We start from the raw sequence: 22,552 nt of genomic DNA on the forward strand, positions 1-22,552 counted from the left end.
AAGCTTAAACGTGGTAGCTTAGTTACATTTTGAAAGATGCTTTTAAACATTAACGAACACCTGATCATGTCACTTCCGTGTATATATATAAATATATTAATGTGATTAATGAATATTCAAAAGTATTCCAGTGGAGTGTACCAAAGGGAAAGAGCATATGCCACATATATATTTAATTTTTTAATTTTTTTATCTTATCATTATAATTTTTTTAAACTTTCAAAAAAACACAAAAAATAATTTAAAATTTTCAAATCCCAAAACAAAAATTATATTAAAAAATTATATTTTAACCCGCTTTTAACTTTATAATTTCTTTATTTAACTTTTTTTCTCTCATTTTTTAAAATCTCATAAAATTCTTATCTCAAATCATTTCACTACTATATACAAATTATCTCATTACTATTCACATATTTCTTATATTATCTTATCTCATCTGTGTAACCAAACGAGTCATCCTGTTTTTGCTCGTTTAGATTTTATTTCAAAATTAAAATTTTATTATTGTTGAGTTGTAATATTAGTACTTCTCAATATGCTTATATATTTATTATTAGGATTGTAATTTTAGACCTATGATCATAGTTGTTATTGTAGGGTTTGTAATATTGATTTTATTATATGTTAAAATTTGAATATTATTGATATTTTTTGTAAGTAGATAATCTTTTTTTTTAAATATTGTGGCTACTAATAAATAAGGATTTTAACTTTGATGTGAAATTATGTTAACAAGGTCAAATGGGTTATGTGTGTTAGTTTAACCAATTTACATGAAATGGATTTAAATGAGTCGTGTTATGTTAACCTATTTATAATTAATTATTAAACAGGTCAAAACGGGTGACACGATATGATCCGTTATCTAAATGGGTTAGGTTAGAGTTTAAAAGTTTAACACGTTTAATTTAGCAGGTTGGGTTCAGGTTGACCTATATAATCAAATATTCATAACTTGATACGACACGAATACTATTCAACCCCAAAACACGATTTGCCTCCCCTAAATACCATGTTTAGTATATTGAACTTGATATCTCTTTCTCTCTCCCCATTTGTCATTGCTAAATTACTATTAGCTCTACGACCAATTCATCCCTTTGCTTTATCACTATATCTCTCAGTCACTCTAAGCTTCCTATGAGATTTGGAACTATATTTTGAATTTTCCATTTTTAAAATATGTATTAACTACTTCTGTTCTAGCGTGAAATGTAGACTGTTTTTGTTGCTTGGAGTTATCACAAAAATATGTGACAATTATCTCTTGAAAAATTTTATTCATCATCCATACATCACACACCACACAAAATTTTTTATTTTTTTTCCCTTTGCAAATATGTTAGGTAGGGATGATGAGTAGAAGAACTCAATTAGTTTAGTAGAAATAAATTAAAAACAAATATAGTATGTAATGTGTGAGATGATGAGTTGCAAAGCTCATTTCCTCTTCTAAAAAAAGCTATAATTGATAAATAATCATAATCCTAGAATAATCAAAAGTGTGCAAGAATAAAAAACAGGAAAAAAAAAAACAGAGAGAGAGAATACTCAGCGGAGGGGGGGCCACTCCACCTCCCTTATATTAAAAATTAAAATTTAAATGTTTATAGAAATATTTATTAAGTAAATATATTGTGTATATATATATATATAATATTTGTTGAAAGCTTGAAGTTGTACTCAAATTACTAGATTGTTTGGGCCTCCTAGACCAACATTTATATAGGAGTCCAAGACAATACAATAGTCATGCAATAGTTACCCCGCCACGTACCATGCGGGTATCACCCCTAATATCAGGGAAAATGAGATGGGCCACATTTGCAAATATTATTAAATGCACAAGCGAGGGTCAAAAAAAGTTGCCAATTGATCGATATTTAAGCATTAGAAACTTCCATCCATGGAATGTTCCAAGCAATTAGAGCAAATAAACCAAGTTTCTTCGATAGCCTACTCGATACTCGCCAGGTTAAATTCGAATCAAATTCGAATCGTGAAAAAAATACTCGCCCGTAAAAGCAGATACCCGCTCGATTAGTAAATAATACATATCTGATTAAACTCGACTCGACTAAGACTCGTTAAAGCTCGCTCGTTAATGCTCGAATCGACTCGTTAGCTCGACTCGATTAAAACTAATTTATATATTGATAAATACATACATACATCTCATGAAGCAACTATCTGTTTATGAATGAATTGCCAGCATATCTCAGACATTGTATCCATAATTTTCTTTGTTTAAGAGCTACAGATGGAAAGGCATGACCTGGTTAGCCGTTGACGAGGTGTAGGTAATCACACATTACATCCCAGCTCCTGTTGCTGCCTACAAATTTTGGTTTAATTCAGGATTTATCATGGTTCAACATGTAATGGCCAAATAGCTCAAAATAATTAGTGGAACTAGTAAAATGAGTAATGTTTATCACAACTGGAACTGTAAGAGATAATTATATATATAATAGGGTTCACTGTTCTTCAAGGTTTTAACTTTTAACCGTACTTTCAAGGTCAATGGTGTTATGCACTTGTTGAGACTCTGCAGGTATTTGTTTAAGAATTTTCATTTGATATTTTAACACCATCAGATAGTCCAGTATATTCTTGGACTCCATTTCAAGACATACCCGCGAGAAAGCAATAAAGACTTTGAAAGCGCTCCTAAGATGAGGGAAACACGACCATGGATCAATATATGTTGTAAAAACAGAAAAGTCCATATTATAATAAACAAAATTCCAACGAAACAACTTACAATTCCTATAAGGTTTTCAAGACAGAGTATGACCGAGCTTTTTGTTGCTGCAGAGCAAACAGCTAATTTTTTACCCTAAAATGGCCAGTAACTCTTTTTCTTTAAATGCCTTTTTTCTTCTCCTTTCGTCTGTTTACTCCTTTTTTTTTTTTTTTTTTTTTTAAGTGAAAGGTTGATGTGGTAGGCAACTCTCGCTGTTGCAACTATCGACTGACTGTATGTGGAAGAGCTGATTTATATTTAAGTACTGTTTAAATATTGAGATGAGATTAGATTAACTCTTTATCCAAACGGAACTTAAGTGATCAAAGATCAGCATCCTATATTAAATATTTAAGTACTGTTCTCTGCCATAAGCCCAACGTTCTTGATTCTTCCTTCACCTCCTCTTTTTCTCTACTTTTCCATCTCTTTAATCTCTCTCTCTCTCTCTCTTTGTTTCTTGATTTGTTAGAATTCTTTTTTGTAAATCCTTACAAATCTGAAGGTTTATTTTTCAGATCTGGAGGATTTTTTATTCTCCTATTCTTCTTTTTGTATATTCAGATTTTGTTATCTTTCTTTTGGATAAACTTTTTTTCTTGCGAGTCATCACAAATCCGAATGTTTATTTTTAGATATAGAAAAATTGGCATATATTTTTCTTTTTGTATTTTGGTTTTTTTCCTTGTATTAACGTTTTTTCTAGATGCACACATTCATTACATATTCCAAATTTCTATTTGATTTTTTTATTAAGTTCAAAGTTCTTATTCAATCAGCTTGATTTTCTTTTTCTGTTATTTTGTTTGTTATCTGTTTTTTCTAAATAAGTAAATAAATTATACTATTTTCTTCCTTCTTCGACTTTCAGTATAATTTTCTTTTACATCTAAAGTTTTTATTTTTATTTTTTTAAATATTGTTTATGTTAGCAGTTTGCACGTGATGATGTAATATGGGCCAAGTGAAATAGAAGTCAAATATGGAAGAAGGAGCAACAACAGTGCACACCAAGTGTTTGCTAAAAAGACATGAACCTCGGTTTCCCCATCCCTACCCGAGTGAATTTCATCTACTCTGTTCTTTCCCCAAGATTACTGATATATATATATATATATATATATCTTTTTAATCTTTACAAATTTCAACAAACATTGATCAACTTTACTTTTGTATAAATTCAAGTATTGTTGTTTTTCGCTTTCTTCTTGTTTGGATTTCGTTTCCTTTCTGGAATTGTCTCAAAACAACATTTCGTATCAGTTTATGCATTTTTTTTTTTTTATATCTAAGCACTACATCTAAGGAAATTACCTAATAAACAATAAAAAGCATTTAACTAATAAGAAGTAGAAGAAAGCATACCACGCGATGCCGAGATTGACAAGCAGATAACAAAATTTGGAAAAATTGAAGGATGACAATTACTTTTATACTATGTTGCAAGTGGTGGGAAAAAAATTAAAAATAGTAATGTTAAAAGACTGAAACAATAGTTTGCAAAGGAAAAATAAAAGGAAACATAATGAACTTTTGGAATAGGGATAAAATTGGAAATGAAAATGTTAGACGAGATTATTGTTCATCCAACGTTTGCGTTTATATATATAGTAGATATATACACACTTCAAGACTATTATGATGGAATCTACTAAAGCCTTGTTTAGATACTGATGATATGATAAATCTATAAGTAGTAATCATGAGATGAATTGTGAAATAGTAGTAAAATAATTAAAGTCAAGATTTTTATTGAGTTTTAGGATTTGAGAGAAAAAAAATTAAATAAAAATATTATAAAGTTAAAAGACCATTATAATATAATTTTTTAATATAATTTTTATTTTGAAATTTGAAAAAGTTAAATTACTTTTTGTGTTTTATATGAAAGTTTAGAAAAATTGTAATGATTAAATAAAAAATTATAAAAGAGAAACTAAAAAGTGTTTATATTGTAAAATGTTGAATATAATCGCCTTATGTAAACAGCTGCTGATATGGAAAAAATAAAACACACTGTTTCATTTAAAAACCAAAACCACACCGCACTTCCCCTCCTCAGTTTCCCTCTCCTCAATTCCCTCCCTCTCTGCATTTCTTTCGCATGAAGAAATTGACTCCCACACTGAGTCGAAGATGATTCCATCGCAGCCTCAGGTTCGTCTCCCACTGAAGCGATTCTCTCTCTCTCTCTCTCTCCCCCCCCCTCTTCTGCGTTCCCTAAATCAGATTTGTAGTAATCGTAGTCATTTCTATGTGGGTACTGTGGGTGTTTATATTTTTCCCGTCGTTGGGTCTAAAGTGCATTGTGTTATCTCTGATTTCACTCCATTTCAAGATTAAGCCAATCAAATCTATGGATGTAGGAGTTTATTGTTGTTGTTGTTGGGTTTGGGAATTAATTGTTGGTGGAAAAGAAAGGAGTTGGAGTAGTTCGAGAGACCTAGCCCATTAGATCTTGAAGGATTTGGGTGCTGGTATTTGCTTCTTGATCTATAAATACAAGTTCAGGGAAATAGCTAGAGCAAAAATCAACAACTTACTTGAAAATGTAAAAGAAATATAAACAACGGTAGAACCATAGAAGAATGAACTAAAAAATATTCCTTAGCCAAACCGATGAAGAGAAAAGAAAAAGAAAAAAAAAAGTAGAGCTTTTCTAGATTATTCTCGGATGCTTAAGCAAACTATATGTTCTTTTCAGCAAAAGAAAGAGTGAGTCTCTTCTGCTAGTTATGATGCAGTTGCTGAACGAACATGGAACTAAAGACCAAAGAGAGCGTAAAAGACCAAAGAGAAAAAAAGAAGACCCACGAAGACGAAGACGAGACCCACGTTGTTACATGTCGTGGTCTTGTTCTTGTTTTTGCTGGACTAAGAACTTTTTACGAAATGCTGAACACATCAAGAGATCCCTCCCTTTCGAAGACGAAGAGTTTGGTACTTGTTTGAAACTTTTTTTTCTTTCAAATGTCTTTTTTTTTCTACTTTTGCCTGTTGTCTTTTTTTTTAAAAAAAAGTGACAGGCTGATGTGGCAGGCAACTCCCTCGTTGTCGACTCTACGTAGAAGAGCTGATTTATATTTAAGTACTGTTTAAATATTGAGATGAGAGTTGTGTTTGGATGTTGAATTGAGTTGAGTTCAGATGATAAAATATTGTTAGAATATTATTTTTTAATATTATTATTATTTTGAGATTTGAAAAAATTAAATTATTTATTATATTTTGTATTAAAATTTAAAAAAATTATAATAATGAATTGATATTAGTTGATGAACTAAACGAAGCTTCCAAACAGAACCAAAGTGATCAAAGATCCGCATCCTAGATATGTTTCTAACATTTAATGAACACCTGTCATTTCATTTTCTATATATTGTACATGGCATATGTATCTATTCTATGAACAGTAATCTGTGTATTCCGATGGCGTGTACTAAGTGATCAAAGATCACCATCTACCGCAGCATTGTTGGTTGAGTGTGTACGCGGTACGGGACATGAAATAATAGCAAAAGCGGACCACAGCATGCATGCATACAATTTCAATTACTAATGTTAATTTGTACGAGTGGACCACAACATGAAATATTGTAAGGACCGCTCGTACTAATGTTGGCATGTACGAGTGGACCACAGCATTGTTAATTTGTTCTAATGTTAATTACTGATGTTTCAAATTTCAATTATTTATTTTGTCTAATGATTTGTTGACATTTGTGATTTGATACTCTGGTTGCAACCGAAACTTGCACGGCTAGCATAGTTATATATCTATTTTATTATAATAAGTGATTATCAATAGTAACTTTTGTTATTTTTTTATTAATTTTTATTATTTTTTCGTTAAGTCTGTAAAGTCCTATTTTATCAAAAGGTCGTTAAAATTCTTGACCATTTGACGTGTACTTCCCTTATAGAATTTAATCAAAGATCATATTTTACCAAAAGAACGTTAAAACTCTTGGTCATTTGACGTGTAACTCCCTTATAGAATTTAATGAATAATCATGTTTTACCAAAATGTCCTTAAGATCCTTGATCATTTGACATGTAGCTCCCTTGTAGAATTTAATGAATGATCATGTTTTACCAAAAGGTCCTTAAGATCCTTGATCATTTAAAGTGTAGCTTCCTTGTAAAATTTAATGAAAGATCATGTTTTACCAAAAGGCCCTTAATAGCCTCACGGCGCACATGAATTGACATCTCTTTTACGTGTCCTTGTTGTTCTGACAGTATACTCATTTTTCTTTCTTTTTTTTCAATTTTTTTAAAATAAAAAAAAAAATTAAAATGACTTTACCCTTTAAAACAGAAATGCTTTAGAGCATTCTCATTGTAAAATTTAACTTCAAGTAAATTTAACTAATAAAATACTTAAAACACTCAATATATAAAATTAATTATTAATTTAATTAGAATATAATTATTATTAATATTAATATTGAATATTATTAATTTGATTAGAATATAATTATTATTAATATTTTAATTAGTATAACTATAAAATGTGATAAAATTAAAAATTAAAAAAATTATTAAATTAATAATATTTTATTATTATATAGAGAGTAAATAGATAATCTAATATGGATGCAGACCAATGCTCATAATTTACTGAAATTTAGTTTTTTTTTTAATTTCGATTTTTTTTTCTTTCTTTAACATTGTATTTTCTTTTCCTAGACAAAAAAAAGTACTGATTTATTTATTTATTTATTTTATTTAAATCATTATATCAGGTACATTCTGGAGCTAACGCACCCCAGCGCCGTTTCTAGTGTGTATGTATATATATATATATATATATATATATATATATATATATATATATATATATATACACACATATACATATATATCTGGCATGCCTCGTATTGTTGATTTTGTTCACTATCTAATTTTTTGAAAAATTTATTTATAATCCTATTTCATTTATTAATATATTTAACATGACATTATTAATTTGAAAATTAAATACATTAATCAGTCTAAAAAGGTATAGATATTTTTTTTTTTTTCTGGGATAAGAAAAAGATATAGATACTTAAAGTAACACAACTCTTAATTTTACTGTATTATTAAATATAACTACAAGAAAAATGGCTATTATGGCAATTTGGTTTTCGCCTTAATAGAAATCACCGCAAATGCGTTATATTGCGGCGATTCATATGTTGCCATGGTCATCCCATCGCAATAAAAGAAAAGTAAATCATGAACAATATCCAAACTTTATATGGCGATTATAGGATCTTTTGTGATGGTTATTTCACCAGAAATACCAGATCCTTCTTGCGACGACGAATGTCTGTTGGTAATAAATTTCTATTGCAGCGATATTAGATATCCACCGCTATAAACAATCAACTTTATCAGAAAATCTATTGACATTTCTTCTTTCTCTCTTCTGCTAACCCCTACCTCCTCTTAGATTCCCCCACCAAAATCGAACACAACTTGTAAGAAAAGGGAAAAGAAGACAAGAGGAGGAAAACTTTTCTTCTGTATTCGATTCAATCATCTATTTTGTACAAGAAAACTAGAAATATATATAAAAAAATTTGAGTTGTCTGCATCACAGAATCAACGACCACTATCCTAACAAGAAAAATAACAGAACCAATAGTTGGTGTACAGCGCAACAAGTAAAACAGAAATAGAAAGGGGAAAGAATATTCTAGACTAATTAGGTCCAACTTTATGTAACTGATTTAGGGAAAGTGGACGACACCCATCTTCTGAATGAGCACAATTTGTAGCAGCAACAGTAGTACTGAGAATGGTATGCTGCAATACCCCCAACAAGATGGAGAATAGTAGTTTACTATTCCCATCTTGAGTAGGTGAAAGTGAAGGAGAGTTGAATGGAGAGCCTTAGTGAGAAGGTCAGCAACTTGTAGAATGGTGGGAACATGAGAAGTGGAGATGGAACCATCCATGATTTTATCTTGAATGAAATGGCAATCTAATTCTATGTGTTTGGTACGCTCATGAAAAACTGGATTCTCACCAATGTGGATGGCGGCCTGATTATCATAGAAAATGTGGGCAGCTTGTGGATGAAGATCTTGAAGGTCAGCAAGAAGAAATTTAAGCCAAGTGATTTCAGCACATGTTGCAGCCATAGACCTGTACTCGGCTTCTGGAGAGGACCTTGAAACCACTGTATGCTTTTTAGATTTCCATGAAACCAGTGAGTTGCCAAGGGGAATGCAATATCCTGTGACTGACCTCCAAGTGTCTGGGCAAAAAGCCCAATCAGAGTCACAGTAGGCAACTATTGCAAAGAAGAGTGAGCAGCAAGAAAGAGTCCTTGGCCAGGAGCAGCCTTTAGGTACCTCAAGACCTTGTGAGTAGCAGCCATGTGAGTCGCGGTTGGCCTTGACATGAATTGACTGAATGTGTGGATTGCAAAGTTGAGATCAGGGTGAGTTATTGTCAAGTATAGGAGCCTTATAACTAATCTACAATAGGATGAGGAGTACTGGAACTCAAGGCCAGAATCTTTGCTGAGCTTCAAATTTTGGTTTATTGGAACCTTGACTGGTTTAGATCCCAAAGTGCCAGAGTTTGTAAGTATTTCTAAGGCATACTTGCGCTGAGAAATATGAATTCCCTTAGAAGATCTAGCCACCCAATGCCAAGAAAAAATCGAAGAAGGCCAAGATCTTTGATCTTAAAATTGTCATTGAGAAAAATTTTTAGAGCAGCTATAGAATCAAGAGAGTCAGTGGCTACCAAAATATCATCAACGTACACTAGAAGAGCTGTAAAAGAGTTATCAATAGCTTTAATGAATAAATTATAATCTGCTTTGGATTGGGAAAAACCAAAATTTAACAAGCAAGCAGGAAGTTTGGCATACCACTGTCTTGATGCTTGTTTTAGTCCATAAAGACTCCTTTGAAGTTTGTAGACTTGGTGAGGACCACCTTTAGAATATCCTGGTGGCTTCTTCATAAAGATTTCTTCTTCCAAGTCACTATGGAAGAATGCATTATTTACATCAAATTGATGTAAATGTCATCCATGAATGGCAGCTATAGAAAAAAGATAGGGGACAGTCACCATGTTAACCACTGGTGAGAATGTTTCAATGTAGTCAATCCCCTCTTGTTGGGTGCAACCCTTAGCTGCCAATCGGGCCTTCAACCTTTCTACACTACCATTTGAGTTTCTTTTTACTTTATATACATACTTGCAATCTATAGGTTTTTTACCAGGAGGAAGGTCTGAAAAGACCCAAGTTTTGTTTTGTTCCAAAGCATCTAACTCAGCATACAAGGCTTTACACCAATCGGGATCGTTGACTACTTGGGAATAGAAGGTTGGCTCACAAATAGTAGAAAGAGATGAAGAAAAGGCTTGAAAAGTGGGAGAGAAATGATTATAGGACAAGTAGTTATGTAAATGGAATAGACAAGTAGAAGATGAAGGAGTTACCTGAGCCAAAGATTGTGATGTTGAGGCCAAAGCAGCCTGTTGACAGTGGAAGTCTCGGAGGTAGGTAGGTGCATTTCTAGTTCTGGTTGATCTTCGAAGATAAGGTGAAGAAATAGTAGATGTAGTTTCAGAAATGGGTGCAGATGGTATGAAAGGAGAAGTTTATGGGAGTAGACAAGTGTTGTTTGTAGGTGGTTCAACAGGTGAAACTAATGGAGCTGGAGAAGGATCAATGGCAGGTGTAGGTGAAGTAGGAGAAAAGGTTGAATAATCAAGTGAATCTAGTGTAGGTGCAGTAAAAACAGGTGGAGGTTGGGAAATAACAGGTGGATGATCAAAGTGAGAAGTGTTAAGAAAAGGAAAAGAATTTTCATGAAAACTAACATCTCTAGAAACTAATGTAGTATGAGACTCTAAGTCAAGTAGCTTATATCCCCTGACCCTGAAAGGATAGCCTAGGAAGATGCATTTTCTGCCTCTTGGATCAAATCTCTTACGACCATGGGACAAGGTAGTTACAAAACACAAGCATCTAAAAACTTTGAGATGATGGTATGTAGGTTTAGTGGAAAATAAAATTTCATGTGGGTTTTGTTGTCAAGGAGAGGGGTAGGAGTTTATATGGTAATCCTGATTGAAAACATAATGCTCTTGCAACATTAAGAATGTGTTGATGTTTTCTCTCAACAGTACCATTTTGTTGAGGTGTTTCAACACAAGAACATTGGTGAATGATGCCTTTTTTTATTAAAAAATTCAACCATTTGAAACTCAGCCCCATTATCATTTCGAATAACTTTGATTTTGGTGTCAAATTGGGTTGCTGCCATACTATAAAATGATTCGATGCAAGTTTTGGTTTCTGATTTTGCATGCAGCAAATAAACCCAAGTTGTTTGTGAAAAATCATCTACAAGAGTTAGAAAAAACTTGGTTCTACCATAGGCAAATATTGAACATGGGCCCCAAATGTCAACATGAACTAAATGAAAAATGGAAGTAGACTTGTGATGGCTGATAGGAAAAGAATTTCTGTGTTGCTTAGCAATAGGACAAACTGAACAAGGAGAAATTTTACTAGCATTGAAATTGTCTTTTACATTTGAATCATCAATCAAAACCAATCTAGAATTTGAGGCATGACCAAGGCGACAATGCCAAAAGTCAGAACTATTACTACCAGTCTTGACAGAAGCAGCAAAAGGTTTAGAGTTAAAGGGTAAGGAAGATAAGGCTTCAATAAATGCATTTGGAGAGACAACCACTGGCAAGAGATGATACAGGTTGCCTTTAACTTCAGCCATCCCAATCGTTGTCCAGATGGAAAGGTCCTGAATGAAGCAGTGATTAGACATAAAAACCAAACAATAGGTAAGTGATTCTGTTAGTCTTTTTACTGAAATTAAATTGAAACAAAAAGAAGGTACACATAAATCATCCTTTAGTAGGATGTTATCAGTGACTTGCACATTCCTTAGATGACTAACAGGAATAGAAGTTCCATTTGGGAGTTTAACAGGAATAGAGGTTCCAGATATGATCTACTGGTGCTATTCTTGCTACTGTATAAGAGAGAAAACTTTATTAACAGAGGGAATTAGGTCTATCATCATAATCTGGTCTCTAACATTATTGTACTTACCATTTAATCCCATGAGAAATTGGATTACGTTGTCCCTTTGATATCTAGCATTCAGAATGGTTAGTTGTCCACATGTGCAGGTAGGCATTGGATCATACACACTGAGTTCATCCCACAGGGTTTTGAGCTTACTATAATATATGCTCACAGGATCTTGTTCTTGTTGCAGACTTGCCAAGCTCCTCTTTAACTGAAATATTCGAGGACCATTATGCTGAGTGAATCGATCCTTGAGGTCACCAAATATCCTAAGCATCACCCTCAAAGGCCACACTCGACCTCACCGTGGTGCTGATGGAGTTCTGAATCCAAGTCACAACCATGTCGTTGCATCGCTCCCATGCATTGAATAAGGGATCCTTAGATGAAGCAGGTTTGCAGAGGCTGCCATTGATAAAACCTAGTTTATTCCTTTCTCTGAGGGCCCGTCACATAGCTCGGGACCAAGTCACATAGTTTTCTGATGTAAGAAGGTCAGTTACGAGTGTGATCGTGGTATTGTCTCCACTATCAATTCTGTATGGGTTGTTTGGATCACTGAAATTGAGGAAGGGGGAAGGGGTTTTTGTGTCATCTTTGGTTTGTTCCATTGTAGAAGAAGTAAAAAGGAAATCAAGAGCAGGAAACGAACTTGGCTCTTGATACCATGTAAGAAAAGGGAAAAGAAGGCAAGAGGCGGAAAACTTTTCTTCTTTATTCGATTCAATCGTCTATTTTGTACAGGAAAACCAGAAATGTAGATATAGCAATTTGAGCTGTCTGCATCACAGAATCAGCTACCACTATCCTAACAAAAATAATAACAGAACCAATAGTTGGTGTACAGCGCAACAAGTAAAAACAAAATAGAAAGGGAAAATAATATTCTAGACTAATTAGGTCCAGCTTTATGTAACTGATTTAGAGAAAGTGGACGACACCCATCTTCTGAATGAGCACAACTTGTAGCAGCAACAGTAGTACTGGGAATGGTATGCTGCAATACAACTTGGTTCGAGTGGCTTGAACGACTCTCTGTTATTATCTATAAGTCTCTCTCTCTCTCTCGCCTTTTTAATTTTGGCTTTCGAAAACAAGCGAATCTGTGGTTTTTTTCACCACAAATAAACATGCATTTTGTTGGGTGCCCATTTTCTGACAGAAGAAGTGAGTTTCTATATATACTAGTATAATTTATTTAGTTGTCAGTAGTGCTCAAGAAGGGTCCCAAAGTGGCTAATATTACTTCCAAAAGTCTATTTGTAACTCAAAGCTAGCGAGTTACAAGTTGAAATCGTATCTATGAAGGAAATTTTTTCCCTTTCAAAATTAGTAAATCAAATTAGCGGTTTATTTTACCCTCTATTTCTAGATAGTCTTTAACTTAATGATGCACATAAACAATTGAGAAGTTTTTGTGACCTCACCAAATGGTATTGCATGTATTATTGAACTTGGCTATTTAAGACGGTGTGGTTTATTAATTGCTAATTATATTCCTTTGAAACTAAGTTTATTGTCGTAACCCCATAAGATATTCAATTTTATTTCGAAGGGCAACATGGTGCCTCCAATCTTTGCTCTACATCGATCATTGTTTACATACATTTCTACTAATTAATCATGTCTGGTTTGGTTGAACTTATGCAAGTGAAGAGCTTTTGTGAACATGATTGACAATAATTCACGCAATCTTTGTCTTGCTACTAATTGGGCCAATGTGATGTATTTTGTTCCATGGTTCAAGTTATTTTATAACATAACTCTACGGATATCTGGTTCCAAAGATAGTATTGGGAACATGTACTTCGACGAGCTCTTGAGGCTTTATGACCACTTGTACTAAAATTGTGGGATTGTTGAATGTTATGGCTATGATAATAAAATCCAAATATAATAAATATTGAGGGATGTTGAGAAGATAAATAAATTATTATTTGTGGCTGCGATCCTCAACTCCCGATCTAAGTTGGTTATTGTAGAATTTTAGATTAGGGACGTCCTCGGTGATGAGAAGTTTGATCAGTTTGCTAGAAAGCTGAAATGTGATATTGATGACTATATAGCCATTACAACAGTAGTGATCAGTCTTCAACTGAAGGTGGTAGCTCCTCATGCCCGACCAGCTTGACTTCTTCTTTAGATGACACACATGTATAGAATTTATATATTTATATGTGATGGTATCATCAAATCCTTGCATCAAGGAATATTATGCAGTGTAGTATAAGGTTGAGTTTTATTTTATGGAAAATGTCGAGGCACATAGTGCTTTAAACATTTGGTTTTTAAATAGCAAATAACTTTTTGAAAGTAGAACTTATTACTTAAGTTATAAGCTATAAGCCATAAACCTATAATCTATATTTCTCACCACAATTCTAAACATGCACTTTGTTAGCGATAGATCATTAAGTTACATTAACGAAATTCAAAACTTGATTTTATTTTATTTCTTTTAGAGCTCTCATTTGGCATATGTCTTAATTATGTAAATACTAGTGAAATGATTTAAAGGAAGATATTTAATTAGATTTTGAAAAATATGAGAGAAAAAATTGATAAAAATATTATAAAGTTAAAAAATTATCTGAATATAATTTTTTAATATAATTTTTATTTTGAAGTTTGAAAAGTTGTATTGAGTTTTTATCCCTTCTACTCATCATCTCTATATCACACACCACACTTAATTTTTAATTTTTTATTTTTTATTTTTATTCTTGCTAATTAAATTGAAAGAATTCTTCTACTTATCATTTATATGGATGATGAGTTGATTTTTTTTTGTATTTTGTTTTAGTGTTTGTAAAAGTTATATTGATTTTTGTGTTTAGATAATAAATAGGTAATAATTAGATAAAACGTTAAAAATTAGAAATTATTTTATAATTAAGTAATGTTTGAAAATAAAATTAATAAGATAAGTGAAGTGAAGTTAACTCTCGCAACAGACTACAGTCCTAGTTGCAGCCCAATTATGGTACATGTCAGATTCGACTAATAAGGACTTATCACACGGGAATCGAGTAATAGTGCATAAGAGTCCATGCAAGTGTAGAATCCGATAGTATCGAAGTGTCTCACTAATTGTTAGTGATCATGTTGTTATCAAAGATGTAATCTTTATCAAGTCATGTAGATCTTCATCTTGTCCCTCTAGTTTTATAGCCCTATAATTATCTTCTCCAGTCCATTCTTTTCTTTCTCTCTCCTCGTTTTCACTCGTTACAAATGAAAGTAAAGAAAAAGAAATTGAATATTACTTAAAAACAATTCAAGAATTACACAACATAATTGAATCTAAAAAATAATGAAAATAAAGTACCGATAGATAACTACTATTGATGGATTAGTAGAGGTGTAATTGGTCTGGTCCGATCTTGAATTTTTTGGTCTAGCTTGAAAATTTCAGTCCACTCTTTTTTAGGACTGATTATCCCTATCAACTATTAGCTATCGGTCCAAATTCTATCCGGACGAATGTAAAATGGGTCAAATATACAAAAAACTCAAAATCACTCCTAATGTGTATTTTCAGCTCATCTAGCCCATAATGTTTACACTTTTAAATATCAATTATTTATCTTTATTTGCACATTTTGTACTTCAAAATAGCCTAAAGAAGTTGGAAGAACTATCAAAATTATCCATATCCATACATGAGAATTAGCAATCATCATAATAAAGTTAAAAAAATAGAGAAAATGAAATTGAAAAATGCAATATCATCCAAACTCTAAAGAGATATGGTCAATGGTAATAGATTAGACAAAAATTATATAATTAACTTATATAACTACTGTATAAAATAATAAATATATATAATATTTAAAAAACTAATTATATCCTTTGGTTGCTCCGGTTCATTCCAAAAGAACCACACCGATCATATTGAATCGGATCATATTGACCCGATCCGGTTCAATCGGATTTTTCGATCCGAACCGGTAAACTTACACCCTCCGTCAGGTAGAGAAAAAGTAAGTTTTGCAATATTTATTTATTATCTAATGATATTCATAAACTCCACGATAATAGCAACAAATAATATAGAGACCACTTCACGAGTCCATCCCTCCCACTCGATCCGATGGATCTTTATGACAATAGCTCAACTTTTATTGCTCTACCCTTCACATACCATTAATGACTAATGGAGAGCCTATTAATCAACCTTTCAAAATTCTTGTAAGATGAGCCTCCGATCTCAGCAGCTTCCTCTGCTTTCTTCTTCCATTCAACTGCCTTTTGCCTCAACGCCTTTCCCTTATCCCCAGCCATCATTTCCTTAACGAGTGCTTCGATCTCATCACGTTTAACATCGTTGTTGACCTCCATGCCAATCCCCCAACTAGTGCAAGCGTACCGACAATTGGTTTGCTGCTCTGCAAAAAATGGCCAGCAAATAACAGGCACACCACCACAAACACTTTCCAAAGTGGAATTCCACCCGCAGTGTGTTAGGAAAACGCCCACAGATGGGTGTGCCAGGACTTGGCCTTGGGGGCACCAGTTTGCTATCAATCCCCTGTCCTGTATCTCCTCAAAGAATTCTTCAGGCAAAATTGCCGAGTCAGCTCCCATCACTACATCAGGCCTAACAATCCACAAAAATGAGTGCATACTATTTGCAAGCCCCCATGCGAACTCCTTCAGATGTTGTTCGGTCATGACAGTCACACTGCCATAATTCACGTACACAACTGAATTGGGTTCTCTTTTGTCGAGCCATTGGAGGCATTTCGAGTCTTCTTTCCATAAGCTTGTACTTAGAGACTTTAGTTGGCCATCAGGGACATGCCGACTTAGCAGGGAAAGCGGGCCTATGGTGTATATATTGCGAGGGAATCTGGCGGAAATTTCCTGGAGTTCTTCATATTCGAACTCATCAAATGTGTTGAAGATAATCGCTGAAGAATTCAAGCAATTTTGCGCTTCTGACCCCAAAAAGTCGAACATGATATCCTTAGTGTCGGTGACTCTCATAAAGCTAGGGAGGTCCTTGAGCCTGATGTTTTTCATGCCTGGGATCCACTCGATTGGTGTGTCAAGCTTTCCATCATGCATGAAGCTTTTGTCTGCAATACATGAAAGAGATCTCGATATAAAATAAGTTGTTAAAACTCATTAATTGATTGCATTCAGTCACTTCTTGATGGAGGCTTCTCTTTCCTTCAGTTATGATTCTAGCCAAAGGTGCTAATAAATATTACTTCTTTTTATTACTTTTATTAATCTTACGACAGCCTCTAGCTAGCACCATGCAAGAAGCTTTGAAAACAAAAAAAATCCAAGTACCTTTGAAAGGAACAAAGCGTCTTTTGATGAGTTCAGTGAAGGACAGATATCCCAGGAAGCCAGAAGCCGAGGCAGTCCAGAATTGTACCTCCGGGATGCCTAATTCTTCAGCAGCTTTACTTGCAAAACCCATAATCCCATCTGGTATTATGCAACTAACAGGAGGCACTTCAGGCTCATGTACAGAATTGAGCTTTAGCACTAGCTCTTTAAAGGGTGCCAAGCAGTTCTTTCTTGTGGAATCACAAAGGGCAGGGACATCTTGGGTTGCATCACGGTCGGAAGGCGGCAACCCGTCCGGTATGGTTTCGAAGTGGAAATCTGGCAGGCCCTTGACGTGATCTGCTCCTTTGGACCGGATTAAGCGCTTGTGGTTGAACTCAGTGTTGACAAAGGTTATGTGAAAACCCTCGAAGTGTAGGAGCTTGGCCAATTGCATCATGGGGTTCACATGGCCTTGTGCTGGGAATGGAACACATACTGCATGGGGTTTCTTTACTCCTACTGAACCCATCTTTACAGCAGCCTGCAGCCAATTGAGCTTATATATTGGTGGAATCAGAGTTCAAAGATGATTATATGTAGCTTACCTTAGTTTGCTCCTTTTATACAGAAAAAAATGCTTTGGTATAAGCCGTTAGATGGAATAAAAATATCTCTGATTCAACAAGAGCAATTCTTGGTCAAGCTAAGCATTTGACTTCCCCTCCGCTTGACTTAATCCCTCCCCAACAACCCCGACTTTTATTATGAGTAGTGATAGGCTTATAATCTATTCATAATTTATAGATAATTTTCAATATAATAATATTTTTTTATTAAATTTAAACCCATCAAATCAAAAATAAAAGTCAAAATAAAAGTTAAAATAATATTATTTTATTACATAGTTGTAAATATGTTGTTATTAGGGGTGAACAAAAAGGGCGCAAATCTGACCCAACCGAACTACCTACCCAACCCGATCTGAACTGAATTACCCGACCTGTTTGTGCTATGAAACAGAAACAAAATAGCCGTTACCTGATTCTTTTTTGAATGGGTAATACCCGTTTACCCGATTTAGTCTAAAACGCAGTCATTTTTTCCTTTTAGCGAATCACATTTGAGACTCTCAGCCCTGCTCTCCTTTCTTCCGCTCGACACTCATTCACTCCCTCGCAAAGTCACAGGTTCACAGCAACTGCTCTCCTCCTCGCAAACTCACTCTCTCCCTCGCAACTCACTCTCTCCATCACAGCTAACTCTCGTAGCTCTCACTCTCTCCATCGCAACTCAGAATCAAGGTTAGTGGGTTCTTCATTTGGTTATTAGAAAAAAATATTGCCGTTTGGTTTGGATCTAGGACTCGAAATCAGAGTTTTTCTTCTTTGCATGATTTAGGATGTTGCTTTGTCGGTTGGTTATTCATGGGTATTCTTTGCTCTCTCGTACTTCTTCTCTTTCTTGACCGTATTTTCTGGTCAAATTTCGGCGCGTTTCCTTGTTTTAACCAACTTCTTAATCAGGGTCTCAACTGTGACGTTTCCTGTCACCGTAACTTTGTGCTACTGTGAATCAAAGGTTGTGAAAAAAACACATGCAAAATACTAAAGAAAGTACAATAAAGGTTGGGTAACAAAAGAAAATCCCGAAAGCGAGTGTATAGAGTTGTATCTCCTAGATTATATTTTTGTAATACTATTTGGATGACGAACAATGAAACTTAAAAGTAATGTTTTCTGTTCTGGGCCTCACAAAAGAGAACTTCGAAAACGAGTGTATTGAGTTTTATCTCCCAGATTATATGTTTGTAACATTGATTGGATGTCTAGAAAATCGAGCAAAAGAACAATGAAACTTAAAGGTAATGTTTTCTATTCTGGGTCAGAATACCCATTTTTCCGTTTGTCGAGTCGGGTTGGATCAGATCGGGTCCGGTCAGTTAATCATTTAACATTGTAGCCGACTAAACAAAATGATTCTTATCGGGTCGGGTCGGAAATACTGCTTGTCAAGTCGGGCCGGATGAACAATCTTGGTTGTTATATAGTAGTAAGTCTATTATTTCTCTTTTATTATTCCTTAGATGAGTTAGTTTAGAGCCGTAACAAAAATAAATGCATTTATGGAACACGAAAAATGACAACTAATATTAAGGAGTTCTGAATCTACCATTCTGCGGTTGTTGTAACAGTGACGTAATTTCACAGGAACTTAAGCTTAAACATGATAGCTTAGTTACAATTTGAAAGATGCTTTTAAACATTAACGAACACCTGATCATGTCACTTGCTTGTATATTGAAAAGTATTCCGGTTGAGTGTACCAAACGGAAAGAGCATATGCCACACATATATAATAGTTGGTTGAGCGGATTGTCAGGACGGCAGATCCAAAGTATTACTTGCGTATGTATTATTATTTGTTAGTGTGAAAACTCGATGCTCTTGATTTTTAATGTAATTTTTGAAATCTGCAACCTGAAGTTGTCCCACATATCGGCCGGTATGGGGTCATTTCCACTGTCAACATCCAATACACGCGCGTTGGAATAATTTAATAAGGGTATGCAGCCAAACAGGTTGTTTGTCACAGCCCATGGCGCCAAATGATGTGCCATCGGCTCTGGTGGCGATGAATTTTCTGAGGAGTCCAACTTTGAAATAATTTTAGTAGAACTGTCATGTGACATAACTTATGTCCGTGAGGATATTGAGAAGACCAATCCGGATATGTTGCAGGTCAATTTATAGCATTGACTGTCACCTTCAACGAAAAGTCTATTAATATGGAAACATTTCAGTGACCATAAAAAATATTGATATTTTAATTTTGTTCAGACTGTAATGAGTTTTATAAAAATTGTTATGTTTTGCATCTACTATCTACTTATAAGCAGTAAAACTTTTTCGTGGTAAACTTTTGTTTGCACAAAAACCATCGAATCAGATGGTTTCAAACTCAAGTTTCAATATTCAAATATTATTTAAATATAAATATTTTTTAATTAAAAATTTTTAACTTTTTAATTTTTTCATCTAATCATTACAATTTTTTTAAACTTTCAAAAAAACACAAAAAATAATTCAATCTTTTTAAATCTCAAAACAAAAATTATATTAAAAAATTATATTTTAACCATCGTTTAACTTTATAACTTCTTTATTTAACTTTTTCTCTCTTATTTCTCAAAATCTCATAAAATTATTAACTCAAATAATTCCATTGCTATACACAAATTATCTCATTACTATTCACATATTTTTTATCTTATCTTACCTTATCTCATCTGTGTAACCAAACGAGTCAACTTGTTTTAGCTCGTTTAGATTTTATTTCAAAATTAAAACTTTATTATTGTTGAGTTGTAATAGTAGTACTTCTCAGTGCGCTTATATATTTATTATTATGATTGTAATTTTAGACCTATCATCATAGTTATGATTGTAGGGTTTGTAATATTGGTTTTATTATATGCTAAAATTTGAATATTATTGATATTTTTTGTAAGTATGTAGTCTTTTTTTAAAGATATTGTGGCTACTAATAAATATAGATTTTAACTTTTATGTGAAATTATATTAATAAGGTCAAATGTGTTATGTGTATTAGTTCAACTAATTTACATGAAACAGATTTAAATAAGTCGTGTTGTGTTAACCTATTTATAATTAATTATTAAAATGGTCAAAATGGGTGACACCACACAATCCGTTATCTAAATGAAAAAAGCTATTTGCACACGGGAGGGGTACCCCCAGCGTACACGGTCCTCCACGTGGATGCCAGAAGAAACGCTACGCTTCAACTTGTGAAATCCAAGCCTCCCCTTCGTGTGAATACTTCCCCTTTCAACTTGTGAAATCTCATCCTCCCCTTCGAGCAAACACTCCCCTTCGTCCCAAGCATGCGACCTCTCTGCTTCCCACCTATGAAATCCTTCCCATCCCCCACTAAATCCTTCGCAAAACAAATCTCTCTTCGACTTTCGCTTTTCACAGATCAACAGCTCTCTCTCTCTCTCTCTCTCTCTCTCTCTCTCCTACTTTTGTTCTTTATTAGACTGTTTTTTTATCTTAATCTCAAAATTATGTGACAATCATGTCTTTCCTTGATTTTTTTGGTAAAATATGTTTGTGCTTATTTGATCTGTTATCTATGATATATATTGCGGTTTTGGTTATTCGATCTGTATGTGTAGCTGGCATCTGCATATGGTTTTTTTTTGGATTTGATGAATTTTAGAAGCTCCTAATCTATACCAAGATTTTTTTTTCTTTCAGTAAGAAAATTAATTCATTGAGTTATGGCTAGTCTTTTAATCTTGAGGCTCTAGTTGTGATAGCTTTGGTTTTGATGTCCTGTTTGGCTGCCGAGAAAGTAGAAGAGAATGAAAAGAAAATTTTGTTTTTTTATTTGTAAAAATAGAATTTATTCTTCTGGTATGTTACCTAAAATTCTTCGATGAGAATATCTTTTATTGTAGCAACTGAGCTAAAATGCATGAGCTATCTGAGCATTTGGCCAAGGAATGAAGACGATGAAGGCAAGTTCTGAGATGCAAAATATCAGGGATGAGTTATGAGTTATGGAGGAGAAGAAAAGTTATCGTTATGCAGATGAATTGTCAGGGAAGAAGTTTGAGAAAATAGAAGAGAATTGAGATCTGTAAGAGTCACTTGCTGAACCCATACTACTATTGGTACTACTACCATTGAAAATGTTGATGAACCAAGGAGAGGCAGAGTTGGACGAGGGATTGAAGGCTAAAAAAACGGTGAAAGCAACAAAAGAAAACACGAACCCATATACTAAAACATCGGTTCTTCTGGTTTTGAGGATGGGGAAGAGGATCTTGAAGTCTCATATCAAACTCTCACCTGCGATGAGGATGTACTTTTTAGCCTCGGCCATGGAGGAGGGTTTTTCTTGTTTCTACGTATTTTGCTAAAGACCTTACAGTAGAAGAGTGACACAGAGTTATTCGTTCAAAGTGACACAAAGTTGAATTTTTTTTTTAATAATATAAAAACTGACATGGTCAGCCGATTCCGCAACAGGTACCCAACGGCAGGTACCTGTAGCAGAATTGTATCTAAGTAGGTTGGGTTAGAGTTCGAAAGTTTAACACTTTTAACTTAACAGGTTGGATTTAGGTTGACCTATATAATCAATTATTCATGACTTGACACGATATGAATACTATTCGACCCCAAAACACGATTTGCCCCCCATTATACCATGTTTAGTATATTGAACTTGATATATCTCTCTCTCCATTTATCACTGCTAAATTACTGTCAGCTCTATGTGTGAGATCTCTAGTTTCACTTGAATTTTTAATCCTTATTTTTATTATTTTTGAGGTGTTATTTTGTTATTTTAATTAATGTGTTAATTAATTATGTTGTTTGTTATTTGTTTTGGTATTTTATTTTGTTGTTTTG

The 22,552-nt window shown here is 33.7% G+C and overlaps 1 protein-coding gene and 1 long non-coding RNA gene across 2 annotated transcripts in view; one reads left to right on the plus strand and one right to left on the minus strand.

Annotated features, from left to right (window-relative positions):
- The window catches only part of LOC121252967, a 36,088-nt gene extending 14,958 nt beyond the window's left edge, over window positions 1–21,130 (plus strand). Inside the window, exons 2-3 of the long non-coding RNA XR_005938312.1 lie at window positions 4,739–5,748; window positions 21,115–21,130. This is a non-coding gene — a long non-coding RNA (uncharacterized LOC121252967). The remainder of the gene's footprint in view (window positions 1–4,738; window positions 5,749–21,114) is intronic.
- On the minus strand, window positions 15,858–17,820 carry LOC121252964 (linamarin synthase 2-like). Its single transcript, XM_041152823.1, has 3 exons — window positions 17,714–17,820; window positions 17,124–17,649; window positions 15,858–16,903 (listed from the first exon to the last, which is right to left on the minus strand). Exons 2-3 carry the CDS (start codon window positions 17,635–17,637, stop codon window positions 15,969–15,971), a joined length of 1,449 nt encoding a protein of 482 aa, XP_041008757.1. The 5' UTR covers window positions 17,638–17,649; window positions 17,714–17,820; the 3' UTR covers window positions 15,858–15,968.
- Window positions 21,131–22,552: the final 1,422 nt, after the last annotated feature.

The sequence above is a fragment of the Juglans microcarpa x Juglans regia genome, chromosome 2S (assembly GCF_004785595.1).
Source record: "Juglans microcarpa x Juglans regia isolate MS1-56 chromosome 2S, Jm3101_v1.0, whole genome shotgun sequence".
NCBI classification, from domain to species: domain Eukaryota; kingdom Viridiplantae; phylum Streptophyta; class Magnoliopsida; order Fagales; family Juglandaceae; genus Juglans; species Juglans microcarpa x Juglans regia.